Genomic DNA, 23,783 nt, shown 5'->3' on the forward strand with positions numbered 1-23,783 from the left:
TGGGCCAAGAGCAACAGTCTCCCTCTAGCTGAGGAGGGAGATGACCTAGCTGCCTGAGTGCTAAAGGGTACTGGAGTGAAGCAGGGCTGGGGAAAAGGCCAGAGGAGCTGGGGAGCTCTGGGCCAGCAACTCCCCAGGCTGCAGGGCCTTGTACAAGGCCCCTGGAGGTACTGGGTTGCAGGGAAAGGCAGCAGGTCAAAACCTCCCTTGCCTATGATGATTGGCTTATACAGACTGCAGACAGCCCCAGTGAAAGGGGGCTAGATGGTGACTGGCAGTAGCCCACAGGCTGAGGCAAGTGGGGATAGAGGGTGGGGGGTCCCTGGGGAGGGGAGACCCAGATCTGTGGGGTATTGCCTGGAGGGGCAGCACCCCAGGTAAAAGGGCACTGGGGTCCTGGGAGGGACACTGGGGCCAGCGTCGGCAGGACACTGGCCTGCAGAGGGCGCTCTGCACTAGAAAGAGGTAATTCCCTGAGACAACCAGCAGGAGGTGCCGCAGGGGGGAGTCCGCACACCCTTACATGTGCATACGGCTATATACACACAGTAAGCAACTAAATAAAAATAAGGACTATTAAAAATAAGATTGTGAAACACAATACCAAAAAAAAAAATCAGAACTCACCTTGTCTTTAAGTCTTAGTAGGTGAGACTAAGCGCTCTTTAATGATAGGTATTGTGTCACCAGAAGATTGCAAGCTGATACATCACACTGAGCATAACATTCAATTAATACGCCGAATGCTTATCTTATCCTGTTTAGAGTGACCCAAGTAGTTATGGCTCTGACCCTGCTCTGACCATACTCCCACTGACTTTGACAGAAGCAGTGCTGGGTCTGATAATACTAAACTAAAGATAATTTTATGCTTTAGGATTGCCGCTCACATTTAGTGAAATATGCTTTCTGAAAGAAGACACTAGATGAACTGGCACTTAGTACAACCGTTGTTCTTATACAAAGAGAACAATAATTCACAGCATCATTCTGGTTATTCTGTCAGCATTATTTATTTGAAATATCAATACTTTCCACAATATAGTTTATACATTAAGCAGTAGGATTGCCTTCATTTCATGGGATCCAGGACTGAAGTGGCACATCCAAAGCAGCACATTCAACCTCTGAAAGAGTCTGTACAATTTAGATAAATAGAACTCTGGATAACTAAACTAATATAACTTTTACGACTGTTACAAAAAGAATGCTGAGAAGCTAGGCACAGCACTGTACACACAAAATGCAGGAAGGGTGGGGAAAATTAAAGAAAGAACTAAACTTATGGGAAACATTTTTGCGTATACGGCCACAAGTCTTTAATTGCTCAGCACAAAAATCAATTTTATTTAGTCCTCATTGAGGGCAGAGTATGCACAAATGATGTTCAAAGAACACAAAGTAGACAAAAATAAAAAGGACTGTTGGTTGTTGGGTTTTTTCCCAGTGTATGAGTGTACTGAAGGCTCCCAGTGCTTGAATGATGTGATTTTGTGCCAAAACTTTACATGAAATACATAACACTTATGATAGTTTTATTCCCCACCCTGCCCTCTTGCTGGCATTTTGTTTATTGTGTTCAAAGTTTCTGAAGAGCAGACACATTTGGCTTGTAACCCAAGCTCTTTATTACTAGCCTTTTCTTTTTATAGTTTGCAATTTACCTGAAGATTGAACAGGCCTGTTGTTAAGAATCCAGAATATAAAACCAGTTGCAAGTAGGCAGCACATACAGTACAATGGTAGCTCACTTTCAGAGAAACCGTAGGTCAACATTATACTGGCTCTCTGAGAACAGTAACTGATTCTAAGTCATTTTGATCAGAAGACACAATGCTGGTGAGTCAATATTAGACCTGCGTGAGCCGTATCCTTGTGAAGGGAAAGATGGAATGTCAAGAACTTTTTCCCTCTTTTGATCAAGAACTAAGACTTAAAAGTAATACAGTGGTGATAGGCATTATCTTCCCAACAACACACTTGATTTCCTCTACTTCACTGTGAGTCATCACTTTTGCTTGCCATTGTTTCCCCAATACCGTACAAACAATGGCTCTGGTTACCACAGGCTGGCACACCATAGCGTACAAATCTGCATGCCATGTTGTGCTGCCTCAGAAGATACCACGCATCACCACTATGCCGCATGACAACATGTAAACCAAAGATGCTCAGTGGGACTTGATGACTTTAACCACTGCAGTTTGCACTTGTGAGGTGTAGTAAGCAGCAGTTTGAAAGCAGTGGTATCAACATGACTATCTGGGTCAAGAGGTGATGAGTCAGCCATCCTAATGGGGCAAAGGTACCAGAATATCCACATAGTTGATAGGGAAGAAGCCTGACTGGCCATGAAGCATCCCTTCATACCAGTTCTCATCAATCTGGTTAGTGAGGGTAATGACATCACCCTCTTTAAAGCCCAACTCCCCTTCATTTTCGGGGTCAAAGTCATACAGAGCTCGGCAGCATGGCTGATCCATTGCAATACCTAAAAAGAAGGGACACAATGAAACAGTGCTTAGAAATCTTGGTAACTACAGACTCTCCTAGTTATCATCATTAGCATGATTCACCACTTCTATTACAATTCCCATCGTGTTTATGGCTCTTTGACATCATCCAAAACTAGAACTAATAAAATGCCCTCAAAGCAGACATCAATTTATGGTACAGGTACTTCTCAAATTCCCATATCTGAAGCTTTGTTAACCGGGTTTTCAGGGTTCTAGAACACAACAAGCTAAGCCAGGTCTACACTTAAGTGTTGCCAACAATTCTGTCAATTTGGGGTGTGATTTTTTTCATGACAAAGCAAAAGTCCTATTGTAGATGCAGTTATACTGACATAAAAGTACTCTTCTTGATATAGTTCAGACCACGTCTGCACTACACACTTCTGACAGCACAGCTATGTTGGTCAGGAGCATGGAGAGGTGTGATCCCCAGCCAACACAGTTATTGCAGCAGAAGCCCCTAGTGTAGACACAGTTATACTGGCAAAACTTCACTTTTAATAGCTTGTTTCACTCAGGGCATTGGGGGAGGAGGCAGTTGGGATTACTATACAGGTACAAAGGTCAGCTTTGCCGGGGTAGATATGTGCACACTAGGAGCACATTGCTGATACACTGGTGTTCCTGGCGGGCACGGATAAGCGTTCATGTCACACTCACTGTCAGGACCCGGCCCGAGCTGGGGAAGCTAATGATCCAAACAGCAGACCAAATTTCGTGATGAATCCTGGTCACTGAGGCATGTTGCGCATACACTAATAAGAACTGGTATTCCTATACCAGTAGAGCATTTTCTAGTGTAGACATGTCACTGAGGGAACTAGCATAAACAATACAAACAATAGCATTTTTTTTTGCTGGTATAACTGTATCTACACTAGGAGGGATGGCAGTATAAGTACACCTGTACAGCTATATTGGCAAAACTTTTAAACATAGACAAGGCCTAAGTCTTTGAGACTCTTTTTTTCCCCAATTCTCTCCCATTCTCACATTTGTAGTAAGTGGTTTCTGAAGAGCCTCTTATTCTACAACATTAAACTCTCTGGAGGTGCTCAGCACTTCACATGATGGGGCTCCTACTGAGGAACCTTGGCAACCTATTCTTTGCTAAGTCAAATGCCAGTATCTACCATGAGAGGGCAATATCGTTTGTGGAAGATACAGCATCATCTGCATTTAACTCTCTTTGTAGTTCTGTGTCTGTAGCAGAAAAGAGTTAAACTTACATCACATCAGTCCTAGTCCCAGCACAAAAAAAAGTGAAGAAAAAACAGCTGGTGTTGTGACTGGGAGAGCATTAATAGGTCACAGGCTGCACTAGGAATCTGCATCTCATCCCCTCTGGCACTGTGGGGGTGAGGAGGGGTGTTTGAAATTACAGGGCAGCTTCTAGCTGCTATTACAGAATACAAAATGGAGGTGGTGTTGTGCATCCACATTGAGGATGTCAAACATGCACATCAAGATCTGATGGGGAGGAAGGAAATCCTGATTACAGAACTAGGGGGAGAAAACATCCAATCCTGCAAGGTGGTGTGTGCCTACAATTCCCACTGGTATCAATGGGAGTAGCGGGTACTCAGGGCCTTGCAAGATTGGGACCAGGAAGAGAGAACACCCCTTATCATGATGACATGTGATGACGAAGCATTCCTGCAAGGAGCAAAGTGATGCCATCTTAACATATGAACATTTTAAACAAAGTGATTACTTAAGTTACTAATAAGACATTTGTCACTGTTTATGCACTTTGTTTAATTTGCATTTCTCTCATCTAAACAATGAACATCAGTTCCATCAGTTTCAGTTTTGTTCATTGTCATTTTCACTTTCAAGATCAGCTGCAATATCTGAGTTTCAACGACTGCACAGGAGTGCTTTGGGGGAGGGGGCGCGATACATTTTCATGGAAATCTTTCAATTGACCTCTAGGTTTTCTAAGTATCCATTTTTACAAAATCTAAATTTTAAGGCAAATGTAATGTGACACCATTGCTTTAGGATGCTGTGGTGGATGGAATCACTGACCACTAAGCCACAGAATTAATAAAATGGATCATCTACCTATCTAGGTGCTTGTACTATACCCAACACCATAGTATCAGAGTCCTTTATAAGGAGAACTGTGCCAGAGTTGGCCATTAGACTAATTCCTTCAGTGCAATTAATAATTTAGTTTCAATAGCTCTTCCCTCTTCTCCCTTATACCTTTACCCCTCCTCCCTTTGCAGTGGCTGGTTATATTCTGGTTGTGGGAAAGCTAAGCTGAAAAAGTGAGCTTCATGCTTTTGCATCACAGCAAAAGATTCAGACAGACAAGACTACATTCTCCTTCCTCATTCCTTTTACCTGTTGGTTTAGGGGTGCTGGTCTGGGATATCCCTCCATTGTACTGGGTATTCTCACCACTGGAAAAATCCAGACTCATGCGGGGTTTTGGCTGGTATTCTCTTCTGGGCTGATTTGACGCTTCTTTTATTCTGCAAAATGTGAAGAAAATTAAATATTCAGATCTAGTTTCTTGTGAACAAACCACAAACTGAGATTAGTAAAAGATGGAGGTTTTTCTTCCTTTACTGCCAAGGCTGAAGTTTGTGCTCAGACTAGAGTTCGGTACATGGAGTGGCTTCCAGCTGCTAGATTAGTCTGCACTGCAAAAAGCACATCATTTGACATCACTGTGTGGGGCTGCTAATCTTCTCCTCCACTATGAATTAGCATATTAGAATGGTTTGCCTTTGACTCATAGGCCTTGTCTTCAATTGCTACAAAAGGTGAATTTTTTACCTCCTGATAACTAACACAGGTGACGTATCCTGAGGTAAAAACGCAGTGAAGACCAGGTACTTCCATTTTACTGTGATGCAAGATCACCAAGGTCAACCCCTGGAAGCGGTATAGGGCCGTTTATTTCATGGTAAAACTGAAGTGCCTATTCTTCACTGTGTTTTTGCCTTAGGATAGCTCATGCATGTAAGTTACTTCCAGGATGAACACTTTTTTTTTTTTTTTTTTTTTTTTTTTAGCAGTTAAGACAAGACCATAGTGAAGGGAGGGCTCATGAAAGGAAGGGACAAACAACATAGTCTCAGTGACATCTAGTGAGGGCAGGTACTGCACAAACATCTCTAGCCAGCTCTTCAGCTTGATTCTGACCCGCAAGATCTCTGCTGTTCCACTCCGGGCCTCATCTGAGCAAAGGTGCTACTTTTGTGAGGATTACAAGGCTGGGTAAGGGTGAGATTACCACACTGATTTTCAGGAGCATAGTAATTTCATTTGTAAATGGGGACAGTTATCTCGCAGATGGGACCACAACTGCAGTTGATACCCATTCTCCCAATGGTAATGTTATGCATTGTTCAACCGACTTAATTATTCTTTTAATTCTAAGGTGATAAGAAACTGTCAACATGGATTTGTCAAGAACAAATCATGCCAAACAACCTAATATCCTTTTCTGACAGGGTAACAAGCCTTGTGGATAGGGGGAAAGCAGTAGATGTGATATCTTGACTTCAGTACAGCTTTGGATACTGTCTCATATGACCTTCTCATAAACAAACTAGGGAAATATAGCCTCGTCGAACCTGCTATAAGGTGGGTGTACAACCGGTTGGAAAATTGTCCTCAGAGAATACTTATCAATGGTTCACTGTCAAGCTGGAAGGGCATGTTAAGTGGGGTCCTGCAGGGATCTGTCCCGAGTCCGGTTCTATTCAATATCTTCATAAATGATTTGGATAAAGGCATAGGGAGTATACATATAAAGTATGTGGATGATACCAAGCTGGGAGGGGTTGCAAGCACTTTGGAGGACAGGATTAGAATTCAAAATGATCTTGACAAACTGGAGAAATGGTCTGAAATAAACAGGATGAAATTAATTAAGGACAAATGCAAAGTATTACACTTAGGAAGGAATAATCAATTGCACAAACACAAAGTACGAAATGAATGCCTAGGAAGGGGTATTGCAGACAAAGATCTGGGGGTTATAGTGGATCACAAACTAAATATGAGTCCATAATGTAATACTATTGCAAAAAAGCAGCAAACATCATTCTGGGATGTATTAGAAGGAGTATTGTAAGTCAGACACGTGAAGTATTTTTTCCCACTCAGTATGGTCTCATTAGTGGTTTTTAAGAACAGGTTAGACAAACACCTGTCAGGGATGGTCTAGTTAATATTTAATCCTGCCCCAGTGCAGAGGACTGACTAGATGACCAATTGAGGTCCTTCCAGTCCTACATTTCTAGGATTCTGACTGCTAAAAATAAAAATCTCTGGAAAAAGAATATCAAATTGCAGGGGCTAAATCCAGGAAGGTGGTGACTCAATGGGACTCAATGGGAGCTGCATATGCTATGCGCCCAGGGCCGGCTCCAGGCACCAGCTGAGCAAGCTGGTGCTTGGGGCGGCAGATTGTTCGAGGCGGCATTTTTTTTTGTTTGTTTTTGTTTGTTTGTTTGTTGTGCCGCTCCGGCCACCCTGTAGGGGGCAGCGGCGCGGAGGACGGGAGCACCCTGCAGCAAGCCCGGCAGAGCAGTCCGCGTCCTTCCCTCCCAGACGACCAGAGCGTGGAGCCTCCCAGCAGGCAGCGCACCAGTCGGGGCCGCATGGTAGTGCCCTGCTGAAGCCCTGGCTGCCCCCCTTCTCTCTCTCTCCCCCCCGCTCCCTCCCTCCCCCCACATCTGCAGTGTAAGGAGTCCCCCTGCACCCTGGCTACGCCGCAGATTTTTTTTTTTGGCTTTTTTTTTTTTTATGTGCTTGGGGCGGCCAAAAAGCCAGAGCCGACCCTGTATGCGCCTCTCAGGATTTAGCTCAGAGACTTCACTGGGAACTATACCTGAGTAAAGACCTTTGGATATGACTCAGTAAGAGTTTTGCTTCACTAATGTTGCTCAGACTTTGGTATGAGCCAGGTTTGCTGCCATTAGTGCTAATGGTACAAAGCGCATATATTAATATGTCTGCCATATGGCTTTTGTTGAAAATTCCTGTCTCTCACTTACGACAGTTCTGATTCTTATATCCAGGGTCTGATCACCCTTTAAAATACTACTACTACTCAGCCCCAGATAGGTCTTTTCCTCTTCAGAGTGCTATAAAAGCATTAACTAAATAATAGAGGTGGTTAATCGTCACAAAGCTCGTGTGAGGGAGGCAAGTATCGTTTCTCTCAGATTGTGAAACTGAGGCAGATAAGTTTAGTGGCATGTCAAAAACCACACAGAGAGCCAGCATCAGAGCTAGGACAAGAACTCTCAAGCACTGGCTCTCAGAGTGATGGTCAAATCCTCTACTATGCTAGTGTCTTCAAAAGTGTGATCCACGCCTGTTTTTAATTTTTTCATTAAGACTAAAACGAAAAGATCAGTCCAGTATTGTAAACTCATGATTTCATTGCAAGTATCATGAGGTTTAGTATTTTTCTTACAGCCCCAGCTCCTGGAATGATGTTATTTCATGGAAATCTCAGCTTTCATTTAAAAAAAAAAAAAAAGTAAGTTTCTCGCCCTCCTGGTTGCAGCAAAAAGCTTGGAAATGTGACCTATGTTTACCCTAAAAGCTCAGAAAACAAATAAAAAGAATGTGACATTTATTTTTAAAATCTCATGATAGTTTAAGCCAATATCATGACTGCTGGGGACTTGACTCATGGATTTTGAGCTCATGGGACTAGCAATATTAGAAGACCTGGGCTGGACTCACAGTTCTAGTCTCAGGCTGGGAGTCTGGGGGTAGAAAGTGCACCTTGCCCCTAGAGGTAGGAAGGGCCCGCTTTGCATTATTCAGCACCAATCCCTCGGGTTGATTAAGAGGTGGTAGCAATGGGATCTTTAGGATCCAGAAGGTTTGTGGCCATGAAAAATGAGTGCCCTAGGGGAGGCAGATGTGTGTCATTCCCAAGTGAGACCGTTTTCAATGGTAAATGCAGCTATATCTTGAAAAGTGACTGTAAAATTGGCATTGTGAGATTCCATGTTTGTGTCTCAGTGATTAAGGATCAAATTTGCTCAGTTTACAGGTAAAAAGCTTTCCCCCGCCCCCACTGTGATTGCTTTGCAGTGCACAGCGATCTGAACATTCATTTCAGTTCTTTGCTACTTGCATAACATCACCAGTAAAAGATCATGTAGGTCCAATTCTGCCATTAATGACACCCGTACAAGCCTATGGGTGTGAAGGCTGTGCAAACCCAGGTGTAACTGAGGCATAATTTGTTCTGTGGAATCTTTATTACTGGTGATGATGAACAGTAACATATTTAAGCCATTGCTGCTGACCAGACTGGCGCAAGGTGCTCGAGATGCTGAAAGCATCCTGACCAGTTATATGAACAAGGTAAAAAAAATCTAGACATTTACCAGACATGTGAAGAGAGCAGAGGGGGACCTGCACTGGGTTGGAGGCTGGCTGTGGGTCTTAAAGAGAGAGGAATCTGCAAAGCGGAGGAGGCAGGTCCACTTTGGCATGTGCTTGTAACAGCATCTGGACTGTGATCCAACATGTCTGATCATTTTAATGCTTCTATACAATACGTGAATTACGGTATTCATGCGGAATGGCTTGGCAATCCTTCTTTGCTGGCTGCTTACACTATTCCGTAAACTGCAGCCAAAACCACCCTGCCAAGCAGTCTAACTGCGATAACAAGTTCTGTACATTATGCTCAAACTACAGCTGAGCTAAGACAAATGTAGGAGTCAGAACAGTATAGGATGTGTGCGCTAGCAAATAATGAAATGACAAGGCCTAGTGTTACCAGAAACTAGACTTGTAGCATTGATCGCAGAAAACAAAAAACATGAAGACTTTGCTTTGTATTAATTTTACTGAATGTGTGAGAACACTATATTAACATCAGCAGCTGTTTGGATTTATGGTCACTTCCTTCCATGTCCAAGAATTTAGGAGAAGAGTCATTCAGGATTAAATGGAACCAGAGAAGGCAAATAAATCCTTTTCATTATTATCTGATTTTCTCTCAGATCTGTTTTCCAAAGTGTGTTTATGTGGGGCGGGGGTGGATGGGAGATTTTCACTTTGAACAGCAATTGTCCTCTTTTCAAATGGAACCAATCTGTTTAATCTAGTTGGAAAGAACTGTGTAAGTAACAACGGGTTTGTAACATTCAAAAGACACTGTCAGTTCTGAGATGATATGCACAGCCACGGGGGAGTAGTGGAAAGGCGCAAACGCAGTGTGACAACCCTTGTACGAATAGTGGCTGTGATACTACAGCTGAGAAGATGGATTTTTTTTTTTAAGTTGGCAGATCATGGGAATCCCCAATATCCCTTTTGGGTTATGGAGTTCACTTTGTGTGCAGGGTGATGGGGAACAGGATAAAAAGATAGTGTCTTTCAGTTAGGATAATTTACAACTCATTTGTTTTTTAGAAAGCCAATGCAAAATTGATACATGCCATGGCTCTGATTCCTGAAAGCAGATTAAGTCCATCCATCCATCCATCCAAGCACTTAAACATATGCTTAACTCCCATCACTTCAACTGGACGTAAGCACATGCTTTCAGTTAAGCACATGCTTTACTGAATAGGAAAGTTTTTTTTCCTGAATTGGGGGCCTAAGTCAGGAGCACTTGAATAAAAGTGCATAAAATTTTACTTACTAATGTCTCCAGCCAACATGAACCTAGACTTGCAACTGCCTTAGAGGACAGCATTGTTATGATTATAAAATGGAAAAGATCTTTTAAATGTCTTACGTCCAGCACATATTTTGCCTTTGTACAGAAGAAGAGTAAATTCCAGAGTCTGATGAGAAGTGAATGTTACCTCTCTTCCAACTTGGCAGTAACTTGCTGTAGGATCTGTGTTGCCTGTCTGTGATACTTCAGCTGGGCTTCTACAAGAGCAGAAAGCTGACTCACTTGTTCAATCTAAGGATCAACATGAAAAATCAAGGCTTAGTTCAATACTGTTGAGCAGCAGTGTTCAAACAGCTTCCATGGAACATTACTGCTCTGACACCACAGAGGTACCTTTCCTTTCTCTCTGCAATCTTGCCTCCTCTTTATAAGTCAGATAATAACTAGGGACTAGTTAAGCTTGGCTTATCTATTTGTTACTGCATATGGTTATGTCACTAGGCCACATATATGGGGGCTACAGCTACAGCTCTTTCTCAACCGATCACCTCCGTGGGTTTGGGGCCTCAAGACCCAACTCATTCTGAGAATTCTGTGTACAGAAGAATGAGAAAAGGGCAATAAGGAGGAAAGGCAGAAGGAACCTTCCCTCATATTTTGCAACCTGAGTTTGAGGCATGTAGAATGACAAGGGCCATGGTTCTGCTTTCCTTAGACACAGGCCAGTAGAGCTGGCTGGCCACATAGGGAAAGAGTAAAGTGCCCCTCAAAATGGGGTGTAGGTAGTGGAAGTGCACTCATTATCTCTTCCTTAAGGAGAACAAACGCCTCCCAGTGCTCCCTCTGGGGCAACGTGACTCCCCACAGAACTTCATGACAGTGTCAAAATGGTACGATCTAGGTCAAAACAAACTAGCTATGTGGGGCTAGATGGAAAAATTGGTGAAATAATAAAAAAATATCCAGACTGTATTGTGCAGTTACTCCTTTCACTTGTATGCACTCCAAGACAGCTATATTTATCTTTATGTATATAGTTTAAGTTATATTAAGGCCCCTTTCCACTGCTCTGACAGTATACAGGGGTCTTAAAGTGAGTAGGAATTTAAATCTAAATAATTCCACTCATTTATCTATTTCACTTGAAACACTGAATCTGTAGATTCAAGTGCATAGAAATGAAATAGAATAGATTTTAGTGTAGAGGAATTCCTTCCTCCAAAAGAAGGAGTACCATTGTCTTCTTTTGATTTTGCAGTTTTCAACCTTATTTATGAAGGGAAAAAAGACCCCAATGTCTTTGGTTTCAATTAATGCTGCTCATTTTTCCAGCATAACGCTCAAGTCACAGCTATTCTATAAGCAGAAGTTACATTGCCAAGCCATGTTTGAATAGTCATGTACCAGAGTTTATAGGAAATCATGACTTGTGGACAAGCATTTATATAATTCTGATCATGGAGATACTCTTTCTTTTGCCACAAATAACCTTAAACTGTTAGTGAGGATGAAATATTAACAGTGGAATAATTTCTCTCTCTCGGGTATTTATATGGTCCCCTTTAGCATGACATCCAAGTCTCTCATAATCCCCTCTGAGGTAGGAAAGTGCTATTATTCCCATTTTACAGATGAGGAACTGAGCAACAGAAAGGCTGAAAGATTGAGGTCACACAGGAAGTCTGTGGTGGAGCAGAGACTTGAAGTCAGTCTAGTGCCCTCACCACTGGACCATTCTTCCTCTCATTTCAAAACTCAGTTCAAAACATAAATAAGAGATTTCCTCACATCCATCTCCAGAAGGTTATACATGCTTGACTCAGCTATTTCTTTGGACTCATCAAATTTCTCCAGAGCTTGGCGTAGCTCCTCATCAGGGAGCCTGCCTTGTCTTTTCTTTTTGTAATCGAAGTCCAGGCGTCGACCTTCCATTTTCTTCAGGTGGTGCTGAAAAATATGAAAGAGAAATAGTGTGTATATGATGGAAACAGTTTCCCAACTCCTCTTTCTTTGCTTTAAGTCCACTACATTTTCAGTCAGTCAGTCAGTCAGTCAACAGAGGTTGAAAGTATATGCTGCCAATCTACTATACATCACAGTTTTACAGGAGTAAAGGAACACAGAAAAGTGAGGTAGGTTTACACTTCAAAAGGAGTAGCATGGCATTTTGTGTCAAAACATCAAAACAGCTCCATCACAGAGTGATTTACAGAAAGAGAACACAATGGCAAATTGCAGTGACACCTAGATACATGAGAGTTGATAGTAATTTATTAATTTATAATCTAGAATTATCTGCATACAGTGCATATCCCCCAGGAGTTTAGGAACAATTTTTTCCTTACATTCTAGTTTTCTTTCCCAGTACAACTGAGGGGATAATTTTTGCAGTTCTCACAAGATCAGCAATGCATCTTAATTTCTGATTTATTAACTTACCAAACATCACTGTTGTCATTGTATTTAGTTAGCAAATTCCACATTAGGTTCACTAAAGCATTTTTTTAAAAGAGCAGGTTAGAGAAACATCTGTCAGGAAAGGTCTAGATAATACTTAGTCCTGCCATAAGTGCAGGGGACTGGACTAGATGATCTTTTGAGGTCTCTTCCAGTTCTATTATTACAAATGTCACTGCTGGCTCAGGGACTAAGAAAGTAAAAAACTAAAGCATGAGTATTTTAGGTTTTCATTACCAAAATACAAGAAATAATTTGTGATCTGACATGATTCACTCAGCAAACATTGAGTGCCAAACTTTTAAAACATCAAGGTCCCCTTCTGAGGCCCCAATTCTACACTTACACCTATGCTTAACTTTATCACAGGAAGTGTCATTGAATGCACATGTGTGAAGTTACTCACATGTGCAAGGGTTTGCAGAATTGGGACAAAAATTTATACCGACAAGTGTGTGTGATGCCACTTGCACCAGCAAAAAACAAATGTGTGCATACACAATAATTGCACATGCAAATAAAGTAGCTGGTTAACTACCTAATTTGCACACACAAACTATGAGTGTGTTTCAAATTCTGGGGAGTTTGTGGGTGCAAATCACCAGGCATATAAAACTGCAAGTGCAAATTCAGAGGCAGCTATTCAAAATCTGGATTTAAGGTAAGCCACCATTAACACTGGCCTAAATTATTTAAATGCACACTAGAAAACCACTTATAATTTGTAAGTGAATTTTTTATGCTAGAATTAGAATACAACAGCCAGGCCTACACAATAGTGGATTTTTCAAGACAGACAATGTGGATTGTCACTAAAAATAATGTTGGCATTTTGCTTCTGAACATTTTAAAAAGCCACTGAATGGAAGGAAATTGATTTGACTTTCATTATTCAAAGAAAAAAATGAGGCCTTTTAGGGATTTACAAAGACCTTGAGCCTCACAGCTAAAGTAACAGTCTTGAAAATATAAAAGGTGTTTAGTTGGCTTTCCAAAATCATGCAACTCCATCTCTGGCAATACCTGTATTTCTCTCAGATCTTTATCATGGAGATTTTGCAGGGGATCTATGAAGTTCTGCTTCACTTCAATGTCCAAAGAATCTTTGACTTCAGAAAGTTCTCTCATAGCTTCCCCAACATCACCCAGGGCTGGGCCTGGAATAGAAGAGTGTATCTAGTTTACCTTAAATACAAACAGTGGGATGTGGTTCTGCATTAATACAGAACAGAGCTGAGACACAGACCCCAGTTAAGATTAAAATTTAACCTTCAGTTTTAAATACACAGCAGAAAAATATGAGGCATTGTGGGAAGGCCACAATTGATGCTACAGTTTTGCAGCCACAGAAATTGAATGTACTTCAGAATCCAAGCTCTTTTTTTTTAATCAAAGGCCCACATGGTGGTAAAAGAAAACCTGCCAGAGAAACCATCTACACCTGATGCAGTGTTGTCTTCTGTAGGCTGCAGATTTTGTGAAACAGTCATTCTATCAGAGGTCTGACCAGCCCTATTCATTTTAAATGTGTTGACTCTGGCCATTTATATGTCAAAATCATTAGCAATTTCACTGCTGAGCATTTTATCAGAAACATCAAACTGACAATCTGACAAACTGACTATTTAGCCTGTAATTTACGATATTCCTAGTGACAAAACCTCCAGAAACAACTTCTAAAATTACTCACATCCCAGTAAAAATATTCTTCAGTGCTCTGAAAATACAGATTTTAAGGGAAGTGCAAAATAAAATGAATATTAAAAGCAGAGGGTATCCCCTGTACTGGCTATATTACTGTTTTTTATAGTTAATTTAATAACAATATATTAAATTTAAAATCCTCAGTTTCAAAATTTAACTGAAGTCTAGTGTATTCAGCAGATGAAGTAGTTTAGCCCATCTCCCAATACCTCAGCTGCGAGGTAGGAAACCAGCCCTCCTGCTGGGAGCGATGATGTTTATCGCACCCCCAGTATAGCCACCAAACACAGGGCAAGATCTGGCCCCAGTGTTTTTGAATCTGCCCCACAGCTGTGGTTCACAAAAACTACTCTTCTTATCTGTCCCATGAAGCAGTAGCAGAGAATCCAAACCTGCTTCGAGACTTGGAATGGAGGAAAAGAGTCTAATTTTAAATAAGTTGGTTATCAAACTAGGACCCACACACCAAAATAAGTTAGCCCGCCTAACAATGAATCCCAGTCATTAGCTTTGTCTCCCAAACAGAGGACCTCACCAACATATTGTATAACCAGAGAACCTGCTGTAGACATCCGGAGGAATGATGACTAATATCTAGAAGAAGCACTAGGTAGGAACCTATGGTATAGCTATGCTGCCTTTTGCCAGCATGATCATCAGGATTACACAGGCATTTGTTCAGATTACACTTTATTAAGCCAATCTGTTAAAAATGTTTGAAATGTATCACGTGAGAGAGAATTGATTTTAAAAAAAAGCCAGCACTGTTCAGCAGAATCAGTCCATGGCTGCTAAATTAATTAGTAGGTAATTTGAGTCTAGGAGGATTAAACCAAACCAGAAGGCACCTTTTCTTCTGCAGATGTCTTCATGCCAGGAATAGAATTTTATTAAAGCTTAGAATAGAAGAGAATTTTCGAGCTATTGTTCAAGCAACCTACTAGTGTAAAACTGACTGCACAGAGCTCCACTCAAATGGGTTATGGAGATACAAAAGAACATGTTGTGGATGTGATCTCACTGATTAGGCTGAAGATGACCTTCACTGTTGAAATGTAACTTCAGTATTCCTTACCCAGCAAAACTCCCAATGACTTCAGTGGGAGTTTTGATGGATAATGAATGAGAAAAGAGTGTGGACTAGTATCCTAAAATATAGAGTTCAGGCAGCAGAAAGACCAGGTAGAGTGAGAGGAATTAATATTTTCAACTCATCATTGTACATTGGATTCTTATTTGTTGTTAGCCTTTATTCCATATCTGCAGTGAAGGTAGGGACATCCTCCTGTAAGGAGTCTGAGGACAGGAGAGCTTTTAGCATGACTGTAGGAGGTTATGAACTCCCTATAATAGTTTCGCTTCTAACCATTCTACTCTCTTGGTCAGAATGCATCATTACAATGTACACAGTAAGGCGGTATAAAGCCTATCTAGATATTACCCCAAATTAAAATGGCTTGGCTTTCACCAGTCAGAAAACAATCTCCACTTCCCATCCTGGGAAGATATTGGATCTACATCATCTTGATTGACATAGGCCTGCTGGGAACTGAACAGTGTGACAGTATCTGGGCTTTGCATTTATTGCAGGCTGTTCTCCAAAGCTCTTACTCTACACAAGCACTAATATACTCGCATAATTCAAAGGAAAGAAACCACATTACCAAAGTTGCATTCATCTCCGAGTTCTCTTCCAAACTTCAGCATAGCTTCTGCCAATAAGGCCTCAGCCTGAGGGTAGCCGGGTCCTTTTTCCTGACCTCGAATTTTTGACATTGTGTTGATCATGTTGAGTTTAGCTCTAGAAGCTGCAAGCAGACCAATAACAGAGTTACAAAAGGGCAGTAAATGGGGTATACACTTTATAAGTATTGTATCTTAAACTGCAATAGGTAGAGTACAGGAGAGTTCCCTTGTGTTCTCAAAACAAACAAACAAAAAAGAATTACTAAGCTACTTGTAACATGTTCAAAGTACAGTAGAAGTTGCTGTTGAACATGTATGTCAGATCAACTGAAGATTCACTGTCAATGTTCAGCAAATTTTTGGAGAGAAGGGGTGAAATCCTGGCCCCACTGATATCAGCAGGACTTGTGCCATTGACATCACAGGTGCCTTAATTTGACCTGGAATGTTCAGAGTGGAGACCTTATACTGCTCCCTATGAAGTCCATGTCAAGATACCCCTGGATTTCAAGAGACCAAAAAAAGCCCCAGGAACAATCTAGGGACTAGTCACTGATACCCATTGCAGCTCAGGGGAGGGGAAAATAAAGGAAGCTCTAAACCATTTGCATTCTCCCAGTCTTCAGGTCACTGGGCAACAGTCCAGTCTCAAGCTGCAATCTAGATTGGTTTCCCAAAAGGCTGGTACAGCAGCTGGGGACCAGCAGGGTATACTAACTCCTCTGCCACACTCCCATATGCCCAGTCATATGCCCTATACTGCAGCTGTGATGGAGGAGAGGGGGCACAGAAACCACTATGTTGGCCCTACTACTCTTGGGAAATCCTTAGATAGCCAGTTAAGCCATCACTGCAGCAGCTTTGCATCAGTGGATGACCAAAGATGATGCAGTAGGGGCCAGAATCTGTTCCTCCATATTTCCTAGATGCAATATTTTTCTTTCTTTATTTATTGAATATAAAATATATCAAATATTAGCTCAGAAAATTTGGGCATATAAAAGCCTGCAATCCCCTTGTTATTTTTACTAGGATTTTGGGAAGACGCCTGGGTTGATATCAAAAAGAAATTGTGTTACAGCTCATATTTTCTCTCCAATACACCGTTGCAAAAAAACTCCCCCACCAAAAAACAGCAATTGCTTAAAAAGACACCTGGACTATCAGAATTGATAAAAACAAAAACAAAGATGAAGAAATGAACTAATTCAATAGCCCATATTGTGTGGTGAATGCTGCCACTGCAGAAAGAGTTTGTGAATGGCATATACAGTATGCTTTCATAGAATCATAGAAGATTAGGATTGGAAGAGACCTTAGGAGGTCATCTAGTCCAACCCCCTGCTCAAAACAGGACCAACACCAACCAAATCATCCCAGCCAGGGCTTTGTCAAGCTGGTCCTTAAAAACCTCTAAGGATGGAGATTCCACCACCTCCCTAGGTAACCCATTCCAGTGCTCCACCCACCACCCTCCTAGTCAAATAGTGTTTTCTAATATCGAACCTAGACCTCCCACACTGCAACTTGAGACCATTGCTCCTTGTTCTGTCATCTGCCACCACTGAGAACAGCCGAGCTCCATCCTCTTTGGAAACCCCCTTCAGGTAGTTGAAGGCTGCTATCAAATCCCCGCCTCACTCTTCTCTTCCACAGACTAAATAACCCCAGTTCCCTCAGCCTCTCTTCATAAGTCACGTGCCCCAGCCCCCTGATCATTTTCGTTGCCCTGCACTGGACTCTCTCCAATTTGTCCACATCCTTTCTGTAGTGGGGGACCCAAAACTGGACGCAATACTCCAGATGTGGCTTCACCAGTGCTGAATAGAGGGGAATAATCACTTCCATTGATCTGCTGCAATGCTCCTACTAATGCAGCCCAATATGCCGTTAGCCTTCTTGGCAACAAGGGCACACTGCTGATTCATATCCAGCATCTCATCCACTGTAATCCCCAGGTCCTTTTCTGCAGAACTGCTGCTTAGCTAGTCAGTCCCCAGACTGTAGCGCTGCATGGGATTCTTCCGTCCTCAGTGTGGGACTCTGCACTTGTCCTTGTTGAACCTCAGATTTCTTTTGGCCCAATCCTCCAAGTTGTCTAGGTCACTCTGGACCCTATCCCTACCCTCCAGCATATCTACCTCTTCCCCCCAGTTTAGTGTCATCTGAGAACTTACTGAGGGTGCAATGTATTATATTTCTAATTTTGTATTATATTTCTGATATTTTATTCTATTTCTAATTTTGTCAACTACAAAAAATAAGCAACTGTACTATTTTAAATCATTGCACAATAGGGAAAAAAATTAAACCACAAAACAAGCATACATTTAAATATTTCTAGGCGTCTGATCTGATTTAAATTCAGAAGAGCAAAAGCAATTCAAAATTAAGGATGACATGCCATCTGTAATCCTTTCTGTTGTGCATCAGTATTGCAGCACAGATGCAAGATTATTCAGTATTTGGACACCACAGCAGTACATAAGCACAATGGATCCAAAAAGTATTTTACTCTTCGCTTAATTCACTCTTAGTTGAAATACTATGAATGAAGATCTGGAGACTGCTGCTGCTGCTTTTCACACTGTGGCATTTATGTGCTAAAACCAAGAAATTGTCTAAATACATATTTTGCTTGTGAAGAACATTATGAAAGAGTAGCATATTGTTAGCACAGTGTATGTTTTTGTAAGAGTCTTCTCACTACCCAAAAGTGCCACTGGACCATACTATTCTGAATTTTTGATGCTTCCTGGTCCCAAACTGCTATAGAACTACAGGCAGCAAACTGACAATCCAATGAGAGAGATTCAGTTTTAATGAGGTGTCAGCAGCACGCTCCACCTCTATGCTGCAAAAGGGAGCATTCCTATGCAATTGCTGGGTTGGAAGATGTCTGACACTTTATTCTCTTAGAGCCTGATCCAAAGTCCATTGAAGTCAATGAAAAGATTCCTGTTGTCTTCAAAGGGCTTTGAATCAGGTCCTTAATGTGCCAGGGTACAAAAAGAAAAAAAAAGGCAGTCTGCTAGCCCTCATGTTACCCTCCCCCCCCCCCCCCGGCTAATGATCCCGAGATGGGTGAGGAGAAGAAAAGAAGCCGGGGAACTATGGGAAAGAAAAGAGATGAGGGCTCTGACAACTGAGCATAATGGAGAAAACAGAAGAAGGGATAAAAGACAGGAGAGAAAATATTGGAGCATGAGGAAAGAAAAGGTACAAAGGGATAAAAGACAGGAGAGAAAATATTGGAGCATGAGGAAAGAAAAGGTACAAAACATGTTCAAAGTACAGTAGAAGTTGCTGTTGAATATGTATGTCAGATCAACTGAAGATTCACTGTCAATGTTCAGCAAATTTTTGGAGAGAAGGGGTGAAATAGCAGAGAAAGGGAACGGTGAAGAGAAAGAAAAAGAGGAGGCAGTAAGTTGTATTTAAATGGAAAACAAGGGGAATGTTTTTAAGAAAGAGAAGTAGAGCGAGACAGGAAAAGGAGAAAAATACAAGAGAATAAATAAAAGGAAGGGGCACACTCTGGCCAGATAGGAAGGCAGGGAGAGGGGGATCAAAAGCAGAGAAGAGAATTGTCAAGGCTGATTCCCAACTCTGGCACTTCGAGTGCAGAAGGTGGGGGCCCACAAGGATTCTAAAAATTAATACTGGCCACTCCAGGTTTGTATTAACTCCCAAGGTTACAGTTTCTCTCTGACCTTGCATGGATAGATGCTGCCACCACCCAAGTGGTGCAAAGGGGTGCAAAAAACCCCTTTTGACCCAGGAAGGAGCACTTGGGAATTCCTCCCTGTGGGGTACCCTCAAGCCCTTTCACACCCCCACCCCTCCGGGGAAGAGCTGAGAAGAAAACAAAGGAAATCAGAGGTTGCCAGCAGCTAATTAACAACATATGCACAAACCTCTTAGGACACCAAAAATCCAATACTGTTCTTAAAAAAGATAAATTTTATTAACAACAAAAAGAAAGAAAATACTGTGTATACTCATTCATTAGCCCGTTCATTTATAAGCCGACCTCCTAAAATAGGTAGGTAAAATGGATAGGTAAAAATAGCAAAAACTGTATGACCCTTTCATAAGCCGACCCTATATTGCCACATCCGCAGGTTCAGCCGATCACGACTCCCACTGGCCATGGTTCGCCCTCCAGGCCAATGGGGGCACCGGGAAGTGGCGTGGGCCGAGGGATGTGCTGGCCACCGCTTCCTGGGCTGCCCCCATTGGCCTGGAGCGGCGAACCGCGGCCAGTGGGAAACAGGATCAGCCAAACCTGCGGACGCGGCAGGTAAACAAACTGGCCCGGTGCTTACCTTGGCAGGCCGCAGGCCCGAGGTTGCCGATCCCTGTATTAGATATTCAATTAAATGATTCTATAGATTTTAAAATCATCAAATTTTGGTGTAGACCCATTTATAAGCCCATTTATAAGCCGACCCCCGCTCTTTGATGAGTCACTTTTTTACCAAAAATATTCGGCTTATGAACGAGTATATATGGTACATCTGGAACTTAGGCTTTTGCTAGATTTAAAAAACCCACTTAAAAAAATTAAACATCAAGAATAACTGAGGTTCAGCTTAAAGGTTATAAGCAAAACAAAAGCACTTGGGATTAGCACAGAGGAGTCCATAAGCCAATAAGAAATAAACAGAGATAAACCTAATTGCGTCTTTCTAGACATTTTCTGATCTACTTACATATCTGGGGTTTCAAATGAGTAGTCTCTAGATATGATCTGATGGTTTTTCATACCTGGCTTAAAGCTGCTTATAGCATTGCTGCTCTGTGTCTCCTCTCTCCGGAGAACAACCACAGACAATGGGAAAGTTTTTTCCCCCAATTTTAAAAAGTTCTAGCCCTCCCATTGACTCTTTTGGTCAGGTGCCCACTCCCTTCCTTTTACCTATGGGCTTTTTTAACCCTTTACAGGTAAAGCAACTAGAGAACAGCTACTAACAGGGATTTTACCGCTAACTGGCTGGCTGGGTGTTCACAAAAGGGAGCTACTCCCTCCCCTTCATTTATCACAAGAATGATGAAATGGAGATGAAAAGGAGAGTAGGGGAAGGGAACAAATAGATGAACAACAGAGGAAAGCAAGCATGACAAATACATTCATTAATTCATACAATTATGAAGCCAGAAAGGACCATTGTGATCAAAAACAGGTCACCTGTAAAGGAATTTGAACCCTGGATCTGCAGATTAAGAAATTGATTCTCTACCAAGTGAGGGATCCATATAAATCCATGTTCCTATATTTCACAACCTGCTGACATGATACTAAACACAAACACAGTCTGTGTCTGCACAGTGTTTAACGTTGTATTCTAACACAACGTAATTTTCCAGTGTGTACAGACCAGTTCTCCATATCTCATTCACTTTGGCAGAGAACTCACAACACTGAAATATATAAATAAGAATAATCAGTTTAAAAAGCTGCCATATTAGGAGTTTAAAACAAACATGGCCAGTGGCTTCAATTTCTCACTCTTTATATCTGATGTCACATTCCTTCTGCATTACTTTTTTTAAGTTAGCCACATTCAACCCTGAACTTTCATCCTATTCACTGTTTGTCCCCTTCAATCTCCCGTTAGGTTACTTTCATGGTTAGGGAGTTCTGTAATGATTTTTTTTTTCATTTGTGATATCCTCAAACCCAACTTCCCTTTCAGCAAATTCACTGCTCTTCTGTTAACAATATGCTTTCTTTTCCCTGGAGTGTGACTTCATTAGCTTTCAAGTAAGGCTGATCAGTAATGCAAAATCAAGCTAATCACACCATCATGAAAAGCTTGTCCTATTTCCCATTTCTTCATTCCAAGTATATACCAATGCCAGGTAAGATTTTTTTTTTTAAATTTGATATTAAAAACTAACTGTCAAACTCAAGCTTTGCTAAACTCTCACATCCCAGCCTGCAGAATCAGATCTCTTCAGGGTGCATCATATTAATCAGGAGAGCGCTATTTCATCTCAACCCCCCCCCCCCCCAACAAAAAATATTTTATCGAAGAAAACAAGTTTGTGCAGAAAAAGTTTGTCTCCTTAGAAATTTTCTGAATTTTCAATCAAAATCCAAGCCAAATAGGAAAGGTTTCCGTTTACAAAAAACAATAAACCTGTGTTTTGTTTTCTGAAAGCTGGCACTTCTGTGGTATCTCATCAAAAACCAAAACCAAAAACTAATTGTAAGAGCAAACTTGGGGGAATTTTAATTCTGGGAGGAAAAAAAAATGGTGTTTCTCAACCTGTTCTATTTACTAAGCAGATTTCCAATGAAGCCATGGCCAGATTCATTGCTATCTCCAGTTGCTTTATGCCTCTCCTGCTTTGCAAAGCAACTGTAACCAAGCAGTTAAGTTGGGTATATGGCTACCTTTGCAGTGCAAGATAGCTGTAGAGCAGCCAGAGCTTGTGGCTGAATCTGGATCACACTGTTGAATGCCTCAGGCTTGAAAGGAGCTAACAATTTTAGCACTATGTCCATAACATGTATCAACCTTATTGCTTTCTCTGCAGAGTGCTTGTGGATGATGATGAGCAATGAAGCTTTGGACCCTGTAATAAACAGCGCTCCATCCGTTGACATAAAAAACACGTTAATTACCATTTTCTTCTGTTTAGTGCTTCTTAAACTCATAAATATCCTTCTCTCCAGGTTTCATCGTCAGTGGCAGTGTCATCAGATTCCTTACTGCTGTGGTCTTACACACAAATATCTCCAATTAAGCTGTGCCAGTCACATTCTTTGATTCATCAAATTGGAGGGAATCTGTATCACGCAGATTCAAGTAATTTTCCAGTAGTTAGCAGACCGCCAGTGATGCAGCATTCCTAGTCACTATATTTGCACACAATTGTATGTCATTAACTGAAAACACAGGGCCTAATTTTCCTCTCATGCTAGTTTTACACTGGCATAACTCCATTGACTTCAGTGGAGTTGTCACTGATTTGCACTGGGGAAAGTGAAAGGAGAATCAAGCCCTTAATTTCATGGGTTATTCTGGAAATCTTTGAACCGGGTTTGAATTGTTTAAGTTACTGCCTCATTTATGACTGCACCATCAGTGACTACTTTCTCAAGTTTGGCAAGTTCTGAAAGGTCTTTCAGTGGCAGCCTTCTATTCTTTTAATAGTTTTTAAATAATGTCTGCTAAGTGATCAAAGATCATTTACGGCCTAGCTTTGCAGACTCCACTTCCAATTCCAGTCTGCAGACTAGTAAGAGTGGTGTTGGTTTAGCATGAAAGAGGGACACACTCCTCCACCAGTAGGGTTACCATATTTAAAAAATAAAAAAAGAGGACACTCCACGGGGCCCTGACCCTGCCCCTTCCCCACCCCAGCTCCGCCCCTTCTCCAAAGTCCCCGCCCTAACTCCGCCCCCTCCCCTGAGCGCCCCGCATTCCCCCTCCTCCCTCCCAGCCATGCGAAAAGGGCTGCCTGAGTGCTACCGGCTTCACGGTTTGCTGGGCAGCTCCCAGACCCTGCGCCCCTGGCTGGCGCTTCCCCAGCGCAGTTGGAGCCCGGGAGGGGAAGCGCCCAGCCGGGGGCGCAGGGTCTTGAGGCTGCCCAGCAAACCATGAAGCCGGTAGCGCGCAGGCTTCGGGCAGCCCCCATGCCTCTGGACCCTGCGCCCCCAGCCGGGCACTTCCCCTCCTGGGCTCCAGCGGCTGTGCTCCCTGAACTCCTGGGCTCTGTAAGCACCGAGCTGCCCGAGCGCTACCGGGTTCGGGCAGCCCCCATGCCTTTGGACCCTGCGCCCC

General features: G+C 42.0%; 1 protein-coding gene across 1 annotated transcript in view; it reads right to left on the minus strand.

The window, feature by feature from the left end:
- Positions 1-994: 994 nt before the first annotated feature.
- SH3GL2 (SH3 domain containing GRB2 like 2, endophilin A1) overlaps positions 995-23,783 on the minus strand; it is a 156,035-nt gene continuing 133,246 nt past the window's right edge. Inside the window, exons 4-9 of the mRNA XM_034774598.1 lie at positions 15,966-16,109; positions 13,621-13,754; positions 11,929-12,087; positions 10,328-10,431; positions 4,869-4,999; positions 995-2,491 (exon numbers count right to left, since the gene is read on the minus strand). Coding sequence (XP_034630489.1) covers positions 2,292-2,491; positions 4,869-4,999; positions 10,328-10,431; positions 11,929-12,087; positions 13,621-13,754; positions 15,966-16,109 — 872 coding nt within the window. The 3' untranslated portion in view covers positions 995-2,291. The remainder of the gene's footprint in view (positions 2,492-4,868; positions 5,000-10,327; positions 10,432-11,928; positions 12,088-13,620; positions 13,755-15,965; positions 16,110-23,783) is intronic.

This window comes from Trachemys scripta, chromosome 6 (assembly GCF_013100865.1).
Source record: "Trachemys scripta elegans isolate TJP31775 chromosome 6, CAS_Tse_1.0, whole genome shotgun sequence".
Lineage (NCBI taxonomy): Eukaryota > Metazoa > Chordata > Testudines > Emydidae > Trachemys > Trachemys scripta.